The sequence below is a fragment of the Camponotus floridanus genome, unplaced genomic scaffold (assembly GCF_003227725.1).
Source record: "Camponotus floridanus strain SB8 unplaced genomic scaffold, Cflo_v7.5 scaffold7, whole genome shotgun sequence".
NCBI classification, from domain to species: Eukaryota; Metazoa; Arthropoda; class Insecta; order Hymenoptera; family Formicidae; genus Camponotus; species Camponotus floridanus.
The window spans coordinates 942,611-960,470 of NW_020229838.1; the positions used below are offsets into that span (position 1 = coordinate 942,611).

The window sequence follows — 17,860 nt, forward strand, 5'->3', positions numbered from 1 at the left end:
TGTTCCCTTTCCTCCTTCCTCGAGACAGATTTCACGCAAATGGAATGAGCACATCACAGGAAAGCATCGGGCAGAAAAAATCTTAACTGTAAACCCGAGGATGCAATATTTCTAGCATTTTTTAATCCTGTCCTCCAAGTTTTGCATTTCCTTTCAATATGAAATAACGACATGGTAATCATCATTTTGATTGGTTAATTATCAATCTTGTTCCCGCGAAAATAAAATTATTAATAAAAGTTGTTAATATTCATTGCTTTCCGTAGACTTGGATAATAAATTGGTTTTTTCATACAAAGGAATGCAAAACGAAAAGTAAAATAGATAAACTATTTAACAAACATTAGATTATCAAAGATTACTCTCTCCTTCTCTTAGTATTTAAGATTCTATATTATTATTATCCTTTTGTTTATTTGCATTTATTAATTGCTGAAAAGAAATGTGTTTGTAAAGCATGCCTAAATAAAATATCAATCTGCCACTTTGTCTTATAATCTTTAAACATACATTTAATATTGATCGATGTAACCGGTTCGTTGTCAGCTCAAACCTTCACGAACATTAGGATCGTTAAGTGTTAAGTTAACGCTAAGATTGTCCATTTCTGCATCCAGGAAGCGGTAGTCTCTTCAAGGTCGTTTTTTTCAAGACTCGTAAAGCAACTTGTTACGCAATTTTTTTTTTGCCGTAGAACTGAGATACAAGTAACGGTGGTACGCATCAATGAGCGTCGTCGTTTAATTACCAGTCCGATCTCCAGTTGTGAGGATTTCCTCATCAGGGTTTCTGCTCTTCATGCGTTAGATATTCTCAAGGTCATTGCTTCTACTTGTAAAACAACTTCTCGAAGAAATTCTATCCTCGTAAAATGAAAAATGACGTAACGGAACATTCTTGGCGCAAAGCAACCGGTTAATTAACTGAATGCTTAATTATCAATGACGAAAGGAAATGAGGAAAACGAGGATGTCGATAAGACAATCGCAGGGAGTCTGAAAACTTGCAGTGTATTTCTTTCTTTTTTTTTTTTTTTACAAAATCTGGTCTTTTCAATGTGTTCGAGTTACGTTATATCGTTCCATCATTGCTGCTTCCTTTTCTCTACAGACATTAAGATTATCTCGTGCAAATGGAGCGAGGAGTAGCCGCGGGCCACTTTGTTTTATCCGAAGAAGATAAGTACAGCTTCGCTGCGGAAGAATTCCTCGTTTTCTTTTATCCTTCCCTGTCAGTTTTTTTTACATAACTTCTTCTGTTCCTTTCTACTCTATTTTACCTTTATTTCTTCTTGCAAACTTAAATACAGTTATCGAGGATGCGATAACTCATACATATTCGTCGAGCTAACATTAACTGAAATTGATATATGGGTGCTTTTTAAAAAATTCACTCGCTCGATTTTGTTTTTAATATATCGGAGATCACCTCGTGGATTTGATATTTCCTCTCGAGTTGATGAATCGAGTAATTGAAATATGTTAATTATACCTCGTATCTTATTTTAACATCTTCAATTTTGATTAATCGCCAGACCGCTTATTCTTTATTTTAATTTGTATTTTAATTTTATCTTGCAAATTCTATTCAACCGTCGGTGGCTTAACGTATAATTATCTCTCTCTTTATCCCGGCGTACATTTCCCCGATGACTTGAGCATTTAGCAGTAGCCAGTTGTCCACTGTCGGAGTGATTTACGTGCGCAATCCAATTCGTGACTGCGGAAAAGTAATTTCTCTCCATTAAGGCGCCGCAAATGTTACCCCGTATCGCTATCTCAACGCGAGTCGACGTTTACTTATTCCGGTTTACCTATCTACAAACTCCCATTATCGTCCGCGAGATATTTCCGTGTTTCATCTCTCTTTGTCCTGCAATTCACCGCGAGGATAATTTCCGTTCCAGGATAGAGAAGTCCCGATGTCGCGCCTGGTGCGAGATGATGAAGCTGCTTCTTTAACTCCGCGGAATAAAATCCCAATCGCAGATAAAACATAGATGTTCTCCCTTCAATATTTTATCTTGCCGCACGTATTCTTCGGCGATTAATTCATCTTGCATAAATATAGTACTAGCATCGCGCTACAATACTGTCCATTTGGTCGTCGGAGGACGAGTAACCTCGTTTAATATGCGAGATCGTCAATCATCTTGTCTGGGTAATATGAAATGTTGGAGGAGCAAGAAGCGTCAATTCGAAAGCTACAGGTGGCACGGCTTCAAGATCATCGTCTTTTACTTCTCCATTTCCATTCTGTAAAGAACTTTCAAGCAACGTTAACGACTGCATTCTGAGGTGAAGTCTGAGAGATGTTGAAGTTTTTTTTATTTAAAAAACGCACGATTGCTTCTTGATTACATGCCGATTACATGAAGACAGACCGCTTATTAATGCGCAAGTACACATGAGAAACGCAATTTATCTCGTTTACCAATATCTCCTAAAGACAAGTTTCCCCGATGACTCGCTTCGCGCGATAAAACTTGGAACGATCTTCGTGAAAAATGAAGACGCGAATGAAGATGAAGATGCGAGCTGAAAGATCGTTTATGAGCTTCGTATGATTACTGCTTGCCTGATATGAAACCATAAAGCGAGGCCGTAGATTTCTGTATGCGCGTTTACCTTCGGTCTTCGCTTCGAACGTTTCTTCCCATCATTGAGCGTCAAAGTTTTCCAACGATAACGTACTTCTCTACGAGAATATTCCCCGTAAAAGTTTTCCCATCTCTCCTCTCGAGTATCAGCTCGGGATGATCTCCTCTCACACCATTTCAAGAATCAACCAAGGCGCAATACTTGTGCACGATCATGCGAATACGCGCTTAGGGTTAGGTAAAAAGCAATTTTTACCAATCCTCAGCCGTGCGAGGAAGAAAAACGACTTCGGCAAAGGCCATTCGGGGCCACTGATTTATAGAACTCGTTACAACGACGATACATCATTTTAATATTCGCCGTTGTGGGACAAGTCTCGTCGCTGGAATAGTACGTTTACGGCATTTACCTGGATAATATCCTGGATGGATGGAGATGAGAGCCGAAAGGTCGTCCTTCCCCCTCGCTTGCCTGATTATTATTCTCGTGCTGTGATAGCGCGAAGAAAGCAAGGGCTCCTACGCCGCACCAGGTCGTTGCACCAGGACGAAGTCTTCCGCCATCAGCGGAAAACATACGAATGTATTCAGATTTTTTTTTATTTTACGTTCTGTTCTCGATTTGCCTGTCTTCACGTCCTCCGAATAATATATTTTGATCTAGCTGTTAATTTCTCGAAGGATTTATTGAGATCATCCGGTGCGCCTCCCGATGCACATCTCGCCAGATCGATCAATCGATCGATCTTAAACAGATCATTTCGCCTTGATCGCTGAGAGGCAACGGAACTTTTGATTTTTTCATCCCACATCTTACAAAATATCAAACTACGATTGTGAAATCCGCATTTCTTCATATTTCAGATAAACATAAGCTTCTAATAACAATAAAAAAATTTGTTTTTCTTTAGGAATTTCGAGTTCTAATGTTTGAAACATGAATTTATCATGTTTTTCTCAAGGAAGAGTTGAATAAATTCCGCGTCAATTTCACGATCCATACGACCGTAAAATATCTATCGGAAGAGAGATCAATGCGCCAACGTCCGTGAAAACCTTCTGGAGGATTTGAATAGTGAGCAGCTTTAGCGCGATTTACGTACCTTCATTATTTATGAATTCGCTGTTCCACGCCAGCTTTCGTCTCGCCTTTTCTTTTTCTTTATTCTCTGGCTCTCTTCTATTCTCGCGTTCCTGCAAACTCATTGTTTATGAATCCACGCTACTGGTCTGAGGTCGTGAGGATAGTCGTAGTTCGTCGAGTTCGTAATCCGACATTGTGCGAAAACGGTTTGAAAATTCCAAAGACACATAACGAGGAATCATTCCCAGAAAATTACTAGTTTTCGGTCGATTTATTTTCCATTCTTCTCTATTTTTTAAAATTTAAATGGTTAAATTAAAAAAAAAATTGTGCTTGATTAATGCCGTAGAAAATTAATACTGCCCAAGAACTTTTGCGATCTTTAACTTCGGAATCGAACGGATAATACATACGCGAACGGGTTATTTATTTAATTATAGGCGCCGTGTGTATCGCATATTCCGCTGGCACCTCATCGCTATTCACTGAGACGAGCATCACATTTCTCGGGTACTATGCACGCACACGAGGGTCTGCTTTTCGCTTTCATGTAAATCCCAACTGTGAGCAGTCGGATTCATCACGAAAGCGGATGCAGTATCGTGACGGGAAGCGCTTCGCCGAGAGGGTGTGAAGCGACCCCAGACGAAGAAATGATAATTTCTCTCCTCGCTGGCTCTTCCTATCGCAGCATCATTCGCGGGAGAGAAGGAGCGATGACGTGCGCTTGGCAGAAATAACAATCCTGCCTTTCCGTAAAACTTTTCCCCTTTCCCTTTCGCGGACGCTGGGGATGTGACCCAGCGAGGAACAATTTTCCTCACCGTCTAATCAGTTCCGCCTAGGTAACCATCAAAATTGACGCTCGCGAACATTGAAAATTGATGCATCCTGAGTTGATATGTTCATCGAGATATAATTGTTCGCAATGTTGTTTTACCAATTATAATTTTGATTTGTAAACGTACGAATTGGAAATTATACGCGCAGGAAGTACTAACGCCATCCAGCGAATGCTCGTCCCTATTGCCATCCTCTAGGAAAACGTGGGAAATAATAAAGAGAAACAAATCGCCGCCAAAGGAAATTCTCTCTAGAGAAGCTATTAATTCAAATGGCATTGATGTCACAAGAAGAAAATAAATCTACGTGTTTCAATAGCCGAGCTGCCGTGTTCCAACCTTCCTGATTCACACGCAACAATTCACGATTACGATCTTCTGCAGCTTATCTTGCGTTATCAATCGATTGCGATTTTTTTTTCGTAAAAGTAGCCGTTCGTAAAAGTACGTATCTATGAGAGACGCGAGTTATTTGAGAAGAATAATAAAATAACATAAGTGTACAGTTCGTCATGGTAATATATTCCTTTGCAACAGATGATGTACATGGAACGGATCTGCGAGAACCGTAAACGACCCTATAAACGCCCGATTCGTTCTCGAAAGGATCGCTTAACTCGTGACGTCGTAATTGAATCTTCATGGTCTCTCGAGAGTCTACCATAATTACGTAGCTGGGCTGTCATGAGACCTCTATGACGCTGCATTATCCGAAGATGACGATCATGAGGCGGTAATTAACCGTCCAGAGGAATTTGCTTGGATTCTAGTAAACGCTACGCGTTTAATTGTAATAATCATCGATAAAATTACTTAATAGTTAAATTGACGTTACATAAATATCGGAATGATTTTTCAACAACATCTTCTTCCCTTTCTCTTGCTTGCTTTAATCTCAAACATTCATGCCATTTCAAGGTATCATAAGCAAACGAAAGTGCCACGCGACCGTGATATCCTCATCAATACAACCCATAAGAGTATTCCCATTTCCTTTCTTCGCTGGATTACCTCAACAATCTTCCGTAATTTGCCTAATTGCACCCTGCATCGCAACGATTTCCATCGGAGTGGGATGCGTAATCAGGATCTTCGCTATCGAGGAACACATTTCTAGCAAAAAAGCGACTGAAATCCGGTAGGCGTGCGGTTCGCACAGACGCATCGCAGGATTACCGGAAGTGTCGATCTTCGCGTAGCAAACGCGCCTCGGGCATCAGCAGCGGCCTGCGAACCCGTCGGCCAGGTTTCTTTGGTGCTATAGACGAGACCGGTTGTGACGTAAAGGTCAGGGACTTTCGTTCGGGATAACTTTTCCTGGCCGGAGATGATGACGCGACGTGCACACGTGTGCGATCGTTAAGATCGTTCGGGCTACCGTATTGCATATCTCGATCACTGTCGACATCAATTGAAACACGATGAAAATATGTTCGGATCGTAGATAGTAATAAATAGAAAAATTTATTCCTATCTACGTTTGTTTTTTTCTTGTTCTAACAATCAGCGATAAAAAGAGAAAAAAAATTAATTCAAATATAATTATGCAGATCATTATCGATTATTTTGACAATTTCTTTATTTGTAGAATTTAGTTTGTAATTTTAATTCTACCGTTAATTCGCTTCTGTTTAGTATTATTAATATTCTGTCATGTGTATATATTTGTCACGTATAATATTATTTTATCGAGTATATCCAATTGCTCTTTTTAAGGTATCAATATTTGTTATTGCTTTTGATAAATATTATTTGCAAAATATGCACCATTTTATATATAATATATTTTTGTATATTTTAACATATTTATTTTCTGAAAGGAAGATATGATAATAAAATTAAAAAATAATATAATTGTGACGATAATAAAAATTTAAAAAAAATCTTGTCTTTTCTTTCGACAGTCTCAGTAGAAATTGTGCCTCTAAATTTGCAATTTTTAACAAAACACATTTAGGCGATTTCAGTCTTCTAAATCTAGAACTCGCAGGTATAAAGGTGCCGTTAAACCCCGGAAATCCGAGTTTCTCAGGTAACTCATGACCTCGAAGAAGAAATCCGCGCTTCCTCCGCGCGCGTGTTTCTTTCACCCCGGTAGGTGCATTAATCTTCGTAACAGTGCATCAACCTGCCTACCGAGCGCGCCTAAGCGCATTCCTCATTGTTAGCGCGCGACTTTGCCACGACGTGCAACTCGTGGGTGCCGGGTCGCGAGGAGAGGCCATGGGGACGCGGATGAAGAGGGGAGGATGAACCTTTGGCCTCGGTACAGGCCACGACGTGGCTCTCCTTCCCTCTGGCAATCTCCAATAGAGCGCTATTATGCTCGGTGACCTCGAACTCTATGAGTCTACGTGCCTAGTCTTCTAGTATGATAATATCTAGTATCCTTGTTATCGTAATGTGCCGATTGGCCGATCGAACGTGCACGAGAGGGCGAGGTAAGTTGGTCAACAAAGCCACCAACTCGTGAAATCCAGTGATGGCCGATTGCGCGTGGATTTACATAAGAACATAACAATGGCTTGGATTTTGGTATCCGAAAACTAAATGCGCTTCTAAAAAAGCAATCTATAATGAATTATAAAAAGATTTCCTAACATCTCTCTTACAAATCTATCTTTTTCGTTATGAAATAACAGATTTTAATAATAATTACTAAATAAGTTCTGTTTATTAACCATCTTAACATTTTTTTTTAATTTAGAAGATTTGTAATTAATGAACATTATTGTTGTTTATATTAATTTTGATGGATTATTCGAATCTTTGTGATGAATATATAATTTATATCACATTTACTTGCAGCGACATAGACGAAATAGAGTACAATAATTTTAATCATTATGATCCTAGCATTATGGATATTTTTTCGCATATAGAGAAATTAAGGATAATGAAAACAATTTCAGTAATTACCGATTCAGTAATTAGCGCGAACGTTATTATTTGCACGTGCAAGAAGAAGATCAATTGCAAAATAACGGGAAGATGCGCGATCTATTTTCGTGGCTCACGTTCTCGACGTTTGAATTAATTCTTACGCGACACCGCTGTTATTACCGCGAAAGATGATAGATAAACATATTAAGAGAGAAATATATACGAAGCGAGAAATAATCTTGCGGAACTCTCGTCCTGCTTCGGTGAGATCGAGATGCGCGAGGGACGAGGTAGAACGGGAGTCTCCGACATACCAGGTGCGGCAGAAGAAACGGGACAAAAATGACGACAGGAGGAAACTAGGAAGCGGCTTCGCGAAACACGAGCAAAACACGTGCGGGAAATTGACATCTCGCGTGTTCCCGGCCAACGCGAGCGAATCGCTGCCGGTGCTATTTCCACCGATCGAACCTGGCAAGATCGCCTTCTCGAACCCTAATAAATGTTAAATTCGTTCGGAACCTCAATTTCCCGCTCCTTCGATTATCGAGATATCGAGATTTGATCGAGAATCATGCCGGATTAACGCGTGTCGAATCGCTCGAAAGTGGAACTTCCGCGTTCAACCATATGCATATTACTCGAGTACTGACTTGCATATTGCATGTCTTCGTGGAATGATGTTTCTCTCCGAGGAACATGCTTCATTTCCCTCGCGTATGTTCAGTACTATTTAAAGTAAGTTATTTAGCGCATTTAACACGCGGAAATTATTCTCTCCCGTCACACGCGCGCGTGGGAATTGAGCTCGAGGAACAATCCTCGGTTCATTCAGCTCAGCTGATTCTAATTACGACTGTGTAACTGAGATTCCTCATTCTCATTGTAGATGGGCTCGTTCGGGATCGGAACGATAGCAGCTACAACCGCGAGCCTGATATTCACGGTACTATTGGCAACCGGCGACGCTGCGTTGGGTAAGTTTCTCTTAAGATTCATGGGAGTCCGCGACACGGGGCTCGGAAGAAGTCTCGGTGAACCTGGGGCTTGCGTCCAACGAAATCCTAGAGAATCTCTCCCGCATAAACGCAAACGTTGCTTTCACATTTCCAGCCAGGACGGCGTTCGAGAAGCTCACCGATTACGATTATCGCGGCACCACCTATTACAGCGTGAGGAATCTGTCGTTGTACGAGTGCCAGGGATGGTGCAGAGAGGAGACGGAATGTCAGGCCGCCGCGTTCTCGTTTGTCGTGAATCCGTTGGCGCCGATGCAGGATACTCTCTGCCAACTGCAGAACGAAACGGCCGCCTCGAATCCGGCCGCCCAGCCCCAAAGAGCCGTCAATATGTACTACATGACGAAACTGCAAATAAGATCCGGTGAGTTAAGACACCGGTGCTTGTTTCTACTCGCATTGTTTTTTTCTATTCTGTTCTCCTTAAATTAAAGTGCACATCAATCTTGTTAATCGCCCTGAAAGGCGTGGGAAAAAGTAGCGCATAAAAAAATGACTTGCGACGAGGAAAATCACACGGTTTTGCCACATGTACGTAAAATAATACGGAAAAGGGATCGTGAAATGCGATAACCTGAATTCTAAACTTGAAGAAGGTTTGTCGGTAAAACTTCAAGAGAAACGCTAACTCTTCAAGAGGAATGCTAACTGGCGGGATTTCATTGAACGAGGCAAAGGTGTTCGGCAAACAATACTAACTTATGCGCGGACAATGCAAGGGCTTAATAATGCGATTCGATTTGCTTAGAATACAGTAGGGTGTTTCCATTTGTACGGTTGAAGAACATATTTAGCATGCTGCAATTTTTATGAAGAATCTAAAATCGCGTTAAATAATAGCGTAATATTCTCTAAAACGTAAAAGTTACGTTACTAATAATATAAATGACTAATAATTTTGCTCTAAAAGATAGTCGTTGTAGTAATAATTATAAAATCAGGGTAAGATTATATGTTGATTTAGGTGATTTTCCTTCGTAAGAAAATATAAAGCACTTCTTGCACATGGTCAGGTAAAGATCCCCTTTGCCCGTTTCTCATTCTTTGTACGCGCAAAATAGCTTTCACTTTTCACCGGGGAAAATCTAGTGAGAACGGAACTGGACAAACACATCTGCTGATACCTGCAAGATTATACGGAATGCCTTTAAAGAGAACGACCGTCATAAACAGCTACCTGCAGGAGAGATGAGCCCGAGTGTTAAAAAGGGCTTCTGGGAATTCTAAGGATTCTTTAATATTAGTTTAACGAATCCACCAATGTTTTAGATGCTTTTAAATATCTGCAAAATTATTGCTAATCTCCTGTGCAAAACTTTATCAAATTGGAACATGAATGAAAGGAAGGCTCTTAAGAGTTCTTAAAGAAGAATGACTGTTTTCGTGAAAGGATAAACTTTATCCGGATTTTTTCGATGTTTTGTGATTTCAAGAGAGAAGAGCGAAAAGCGGAAGTGGTTTCCGTTATTTCTATTCAGTTTTTCAAAAAAAAAAATTTGTACCATAAATAGTAGCAGTAATAGTAGTAGTAGTAGTGACAGAAGTGAGTAAGGCCAGGCCAGCCTCCCCCTATTGTCACCTAGATCTAAAACTTCTTTTAAAAACCCCTGTTGTATCGTAAATATTATATATGCAAGGAAAAAATGTTAATTCTTTTGCGATAAAAGAGGGTATTTTAATATTGACAGAAAAAATTTTATATTCTGTATTTTATACCTATATTTTATACTTTATTATATTACATTTATTTTATATTTTATTATTATATTCTATATTTTATATTTTATATCCTTTTATATGTTTCTATATATTTTGCATATTGTCATTATAATTAAATGATCAAATATAAATTATATAAATCTCCGTAAAATTTTCGATATTTCAAAAATTGACAATGTCAGATTTAATATCTTTGCACATCTTTATAAATCTTTTATAGAATAGAAATTTCCGGGACTTTCATGTGTTAGGAGAAGTCACATGTTGCCTATTTAACTAGTAAGGCGATTTTCTTGTCGAGTTGTTTTGAATCGTAAAGCGCTTAACTCTCCGTCATAAATCCATTCATCTCGATAAGATATATATTCATAGAAATATTTGTTTTTATGCATTTCCAGTTAAGTATACTAATGAAAAGAAGAATTGAAATTTAAAAGGACGGACTTCCTAACATGATCGTTATGGTCCAGCTCGTTACAAAATGCGCAGAACCTCACTTTAATGGTAGCTGTAAGATTAACCAATCATGCATTTCATAAATTCATCTTAAACCTGACACACCAAAAAACTAAGCATTGCTTTAAACGCAAGATAAATCGAAATTTATATAAAAAAATTATATGATCTTATTAAAAAAATATAATGAATGATCTCTCGATATTACGCGTCTCCACAAAAATTATTTCGATTAAATCACTTGCTTCTCGAAAATAAAATACTATGAAAAGAAAATAATGTAATACTACGAAAAGATAATATAATAGTATGAAAAAATAATACTACGAAAAGAAAAAAATCAAATTATATAATAAAAAAGATCAAATTATATAATCAGACACCTTATATATTTCCATTATTCATCGTCCGTTGTGAATCGCACTGAAATACTTAATTGCGGATATGTGGTGCCAGAAAATTATATATAAAAGATCTGCTGAATTTTACATTGCTGATCGAAAAATAATTATCATTTTATTAGCGATTCTTCGTTCAGGATGAGCGAACGCCAGTAATTCGCGGTTGGCGGTGATTCATGCGTGAAGGAGTCACGCAGCGGTTCGTTGGCACCGACTTTCGTCGTCGGCTGCGACTTTAGCGCCGGTTTCGAGGGCGGAACAAAAGAAATTGGAACGCTCAACAGGCTCGGCCGAAATATATTCCGGACTCGAGTGCCAAAAAGTGCGGCTACGTGCGTCACCGTCGACATCAACGTCGATGCCAAGTCACATGCCAGCGTCTTATGATGTTTCAGCACAAAAGATCTTTCGTATGACTCGATAATTTCGTTGCGGCATAATCCGGAAGTATCGATAAGCTTGTCGAAACATCTTATTAAATTCAAAGGGAAAGATAAAAACCGGAGTTTTAAAAACTGTTTAACGACTTTACTTTCGGTTTACTTAATGGTTTAATATTTTATCCGACCTGATGCCTTCTTCAATTTCGAAAACTAACTATAAATTGATTTAAATCTTGTCACGATTTTTGTGCAGAAGTGTAAAAACTAGTTTTTCTAGCGTCGTAAGAGAAAGATTAAAGAAAAAAATTTGAAAACTAAATGTCATTAATCAGCGAGTTATGAAAATGTCAAAAATCACAGAAAATTACCTAGCGCACATTTTTAAGATCTGCAATTTCATTATCATATCATAGATATTACGAGAATGTATAATACTGGAAAATAGAGAAATTAAATCATCTAATTTTATTATATTATTTTAGAGAACGTTTGTTTGCGACCGTGGTCCTTCGAACGCATTCCAAATAAAATGATACGAGGATTGGACAACGCATTAATTTACACGTCCACGAAAGAAGCCTGTCTCGCTGCTTGCTTAAACGAGCATCGTTTTACCTGTCGTTCCACAGAATATAATTACGTGACACTTCAGTGTCATTTAAGCGACTCGGATCGTCGAACGACAGGTCAATACGTTCAATTCGTGGACGCGCAAGGAGTGGATTACTTTGAGAATTTATGTTTGAAAGGTAAATGCTGCATTATTGAGAAAAATGAAAATTAAAATATAATTTCTAGAAGAATAAATGTATCTAAAAAATAATTATGGACACTCACAGGAAAAGAGGCCTGCAAGTATCAAAGGATTTTCCAAATGCCCAGAATCGGCGTAGCGGACGATAAAGTTGCACAATACGCAGGCCTACACTATTACACCGACAAGGAGCTGCAGGTTCAGAGCGAGTCTGCTTGCAGATTAGCCTGCGAAATCGAAAACGAGTTCCTTTGTAGATCTTTTCTCTATCGTGGCGCTCCTCAAGGATCGGCTTATAATTGTCACCTCTTCCATCTGGATCATTGGACTCTTCCGGATGGACCTTCGACGTATCTTAATGCAGAGAGGCCGTTGATCGATAATGGAGAACGAGTGGGCACCTACTTTGAAAATTTCTGCGAAAGTAAGCGAACTGAAAAATCATCGATTAAAATAATTTAAATTTGTGTGTGCATATATTAATCATAAATATGTTATTGTACAAATTTTAGAGGGTACTGGACCATTAGCGGATCCACTTCCGGTAGTTTTTGAAACCACAGAAGATCCTACGATAAATAATCTCACTAGAAACGATATTAATTGTGATAAGACTGGCACTTGTTACGATGGTATAGATTTTTTTTAATATTTCAATAATACATGTGTGGTATTGTAACATTTTCTTAATGATCGATTTGTTACAGTATCGGTTGATTGTAAAGACACTCGTATCGCTGTCCAAGTTCGTACGAATAAACCCTTCAATGGACGAATTTACGCTCTTGGACGATCCGAAACTTGCAATATTGATGTTATCAATAGCGATCTCTTCAGGTTGGACCTCACAATGAGTGGACAAGATTGTAACACACAGAGCGTGGTAAGTAATATATGATAAGATGGTGATAGTGATATTGAACTTAATCATTTTCAGAGATAATTTAAAGTATGAAAAATATGGTAATTGTATTTATATGTATTTTTTAATTATAATTATAATTATAGTTTTTCAATGCTATTTATCCTTTTCGAATACTTATTATAGTACATCATATATGTCATAGTGTGTCATGTAATTTATAATATACAAAATTTTCAAAGTTTATATCCATGATTTTGCAACTCAAAGATCATCACAGATATACATTTTTCCTTTTTCTTTTCTAAAAGAATTATAATTTTGCAGTTACAATGCTTTTCATTATTCATGTTATTGAAATACGCATGCTGTTAAAAATAAATTAAGTAAATAGCACTTGTTATTAAGTTACACAAACACTTTATCGATATTGTATCGATATTATATGTGTCTAATATTATTATATTTTCATACTAATGTATCACATTTATTTGATGAGCACTGCACTTTTGTAATGTATATATATCTTTATATGTGTATAATGCATAATTTAAAAAAAAAAACAATTTTTACACATCTATCTTACACATTCTTTTATAAAAAGTCGATAAAGAGTTTATGATAAATAATGCACAACCCTCTCTCTTTGAGTACTTAATCTCTGTTCAAACTTTCTTTTCACCATGGCAGCGTGACGGTTTTCAGACTGGAATTTATTCAAACACGGTTGTACTACAACACCATTCCGTGGTAATGACAAAGGCTGACAAGATTTACAAAGTTAAGTGTACATACGATATGTCCTCGAAGAATATAACATTCGGCATGATGCCGATCAGAGATCCGGAAATGATCAGTATCACCAGCGCACCGGAAGCGCCTCCACCCAGAATTCGCATCCTCGATAGTCGATCGCGAGAGGTTGAAACTGTACGCATTGGCGACAAGTTGACGTTCAGAATCGAAATCCCGGAAGACAGTAAGTTTATGTTCTCTTTTGGAAATTTATTTTTTTTAAGAGAAGCATACTAATTATACTTGAACAATAATATAATCAATTTTTGACAATTTGATAACAATTAATATTAATATTCTATATAGCTCCTTACGGCATTTTCGCTCGCAGTTGCGTAGCTATGGCAAAGGATTCGAAAAGCACGTTCCAAATTATCGACGACGAAGGGTGAGTTGATTTTATATAATACATTCAACTGAAACAGACTAAAATTTTTATATAAAACAATCTTGATCCACGTTTCAGTTGAATATATTAATATTTTGTTTAATATTTTCCGATTATATTGAGCGTGAATGAAACATACAGAACGAATGTTTAAATTTTCAGATGCCCCGTCGATCCTTCCATTTTCCCCAGTTTCACTCCCGACGGTAATGCTCTGCAATCTATATACGAAGCTTTTAGATTCACCGAATCTTACGGTGTAATTTTCCAATGTAACGTAAAGTACTGTCTGGGACCCTGCGAACCGGTAATTGATTAATTTTATTATACCTCTTGTTAATTACAATAACGATACTACCAAAAATTTTTTTCACTTTCAGGCTGTTTGCGAGTGGGGACGCGAATCCGTAGAATCGTGGGGTAAGAGACGTAGAAGAAGTCTTGCGAACTCGACAGAGGAAAAAGGCGAAGATATGACTCTGTCCCAAGAGATTTTAGTGCTCGATTTTGGCGATGACAAAGAATCCGGTTTCTTAAAGAGCGATGCCAGCATAGACTTCAATGAAGCAGGTAAGATAAGACAGACAAAGACGCATTGAAGTGATAGCAAAAATTTGCATGATACTGATTATACGGAATATTTATTTCCAGACAAAACAGTGACCATCGTAGAGCCGTGTCCAACAAAAACTTCGGTGTTGGCGCTCGGGGTGACGTGTGCTCTTTTGGTGCTCATCTACATCTCCACGATCTTCTGTTACTACATGAAGAAGTGGCTAACACCTCGCAAAATGATGCCTTAAGAAAAAAGGTTTATTCGAGCATTCGTAAACATGTACGAAGAAAACAGAGTGCGAGAGTTCACACATACATTTCACACATAGGCATATTCATATCGTAAGTTATCAAAAAATCCATACTTAGCAATTGTCATTCGCCCTCTCATTTCTATTATATGTTCATTTTCATTATATTCACGACGGGTAAATAATGTGTAATAAAAAGTTAAAAGATTTTTATATTATTATTCACACACACACACAAAGGGGGCACAATTGTATTATTATCATGTGCATCTGAATTACGTATAATCCATTTAATATTATGTGCAACATTAACGATAATTGCAAAAAATAATTATATAAGAAATATCCAATATACTACATATATCGGATATTATATAATTAATTCCGTAATCGCATTATTAATGTTGCACATTCAATATTGATACTTATTGTATTGATGCACATAACATTTAAAAGAACAGTTACGTTCGTTAAAATAGATCGGCATTTTCGAGACAGTTACTCGACAGACATTAATACTACACGTATATCGTTTCACGCGCGAAAATAAGTTTACACACACATTGAAACTACTATGACTGACGAGTGCGACGAAGATTACGGATCTCTTGTACCATATGTTGAAAGCAAACACCTACACATATTCGAGGTCTATAACGAGGAGGATGACTCGACATCTCTTAACCGAGGTAATATTTAGCAAGGAACAGCTCATGAATATCGTAATTTTCATGAAGATTGCGTCTTTTTTTTATGATGATCGCAGATTATATAACCAATGCGTCAATTATAACAAAGCAACATTTACATTTTCATTGAATGCTAAACATATTAGGTGTCTGCAAGACTTTAATATATACAACCACTTTGTGGCTGCGTGTATTTAACAACTTCATACTCTGGCTTGTCAGATTGTACTGGGATGTCATTGAGATAGCAATCGATAGGGATCGAATTTTAGTGATACGATTTATCTCGAACGTATGAGAAAAGTGTTGCTACGTTAGCGACTGTGATTGAAATTTGAATGATAGTTTGCGCATGTTGGAGATGTTTATGCAAAGTTGGCGACCGACTCTTTTGCATACATAGATACATACACATACATACGTACGTACACATATACGAGCATTTCGCGGAGCTCACTCGCGACTAAGACCATCATGAAAATGCAATGAGTAAATCTTATTTAAGAATATTCTTAGAATCAAGCTAACTGTCTTCTAGTAGCTACTTCTGATCGGGTTGCAAGGAGAACAAGAACGAGCGAACGAATTTATTTTTCGCGTTGCTCGAAGCGAAATTCCTCTGATGCTTTTTAAATGGTTGAGAGATACGGCTCTGATTACTGTTTTCAGTCAATGGAGATCGATTTGTAACCCGTATCAAGACTAGCGATATTTAAAGGTTCACGCTTCACTAACGTCTTTAACGATACAAGTAGTATTAAGATAGTAATTAAGCATGTAAGCATAGACGAAAGGAGGGAAAAAGAGTGGACGAGGAGATACTTTTACAGATTTAGCGGGTTCTCGAAGCGATTCGTACTTTGTTCGTTACCTATTACGAATAAATTTTTCAAAAAGAAAAGAATAAACAACGCTCTTTATTTACAATACAATTTCCATTCCCAATAATCGTATTAATCTTATATGCGTAATGATTAATTAAATATAATGATTAATAATTTTCGAAATGAACTTGAGATATAATAGTAGTTTAATAAAAACATATTTTAATATTTCAAAGTATCAACCTCTTGCGAGAAACCGCTCAAGAAACTGCTTTTTTAAGACTTAGAAGCAAGAGTACCTCTATTCGTAAAACTCGTACTGGTATTGGACCTGATGAGAGAAACCCTTGAACATTCGGTCACTTAAGTGTAGATAGTCTTCTGCGCGTTTATAGCTGAAGTGTCTTCTAGGACTCTTAAAATTTTAGTTGTACGCGTTCAGAATATTAAACAAGAAATAATCAACGAGGTACAACGTGCTGTCAGCGACCTAAGTAGCCGAATATAATTTTATAAGGACAATTATATATATTTTCTCAGTTTATCAGCTCCATTCAATTAATAAACTTGCGCTACAAATATTTCCTGAATATTTTTTCTCGCTTCGAATATTAATGAAGAATTAAATTATGCAAGTATGTTTTGAAAATAAAACTTTTATGCACATTATGTAAATAAATATAGACTTCAAAAAATTTTATTAGCATTTTATTAATTTATGATTGTGAGAACTAACATTCGTGAGAACAGATGTAAAAGTATTCGGTTCGAGAAAATTTATTCTACAAGAGTAAACTTTATATAATTGCTTTGTTTTCTTCATAATTAATCAAGTAATTTATAAAATAAATATGTTGTATCTATTCGATCGGAATATTATTACAACATATTAATTTTGATATTTACTGAGACGCGCAGATATTTACTGAGACAGTGTATAATGATTCATGAACAAGAGGAATTGGGTGGAGTAAATTAAAAACTTCCGGTTAAGGTGCTTGCTAAAGAGGTCACATTCTCAATATTATTGAATATTATTTAAATCAAAATAATAATAAAGGATTAAAACTCGAACGAATATCACTAGCTTCATTAAAAAATCTGTTTTCATAAAAATTTATCTCCCTAAATTTATAATACTTTTAATGAAGCTATCAACTGATACAATACGATATTTTTGCTGCATTAAACCATTGCTAATCTATTCGAAAAATGCTTGCTGAATGTATACGATCTCTTATGAAACAATTTACAAAATGTATATATTATTAAGACAAGTTATACAATAGATATTCAGAAATGTGAACACACATACGCATTAATATGCATCAATCACGTATATTTGTACTCTATTTA

General features: G+C 37.0%; 1 protein-coding gene across 2 annotated transcripts in view; it reads left to right on the forward strand.

The window, feature by feature from the left end:
• Nucleotides 1-15,287, forward strand: part of LOC105251573 — a 37,519-nt gene extending 22,232 nt beyond the window's left edge. The window contains exons 2-12 of one of the 2 annotated variants that reach the window (XM_011258488.3): nucleotides 8,298-8,385; nucleotides 8,522-8,791; nucleotides 11,869-12,135; nucleotides 12,226-12,564; nucleotides 12,653-12,772; nucleotides 12,848-13,023; nucleotides 13,693-13,981; nucleotides 14,104-14,185; nucleotides 14,348-14,492; nucleotides 14,566-14,755; nucleotides 14,837-15,287. In XM_011258488.3, coding sequence (XP_011256790.1) covers nucleotides 8,298-8,385; nucleotides 8,522-8,791; nucleotides 11,869-12,135; nucleotides 12,226-12,564; nucleotides 12,653-12,772; nucleotides 12,848-13,023; nucleotides 13,693-13,981; nucleotides 14,104-14,185; nucleotides 14,348-14,492; nucleotides 14,566-14,755; nucleotides 14,837-14,988 — 2,118 coding nt within the window. In that variant the 3' untranslated portion in view covers nucleotides 14,989-15,287. The remainder of the gene's footprint in view (nucleotides 1-8,297; nucleotides 8,386-8,521; nucleotides 8,792-11,868; nucleotides 12,136-12,225; nucleotides 12,565-12,652; nucleotides 12,773-12,847; nucleotides 13,024-13,692; nucleotides 13,982-14,103; nucleotides 14,186-14,347; nucleotides 14,493-14,565; nucleotides 14,756-14,836) is intronic. The other variant, XM_020027624.2, reaches the window with a different exon arrangement.
• Nucleotides 15,288-17,860: the final 2,573 nt, after the last annotated feature.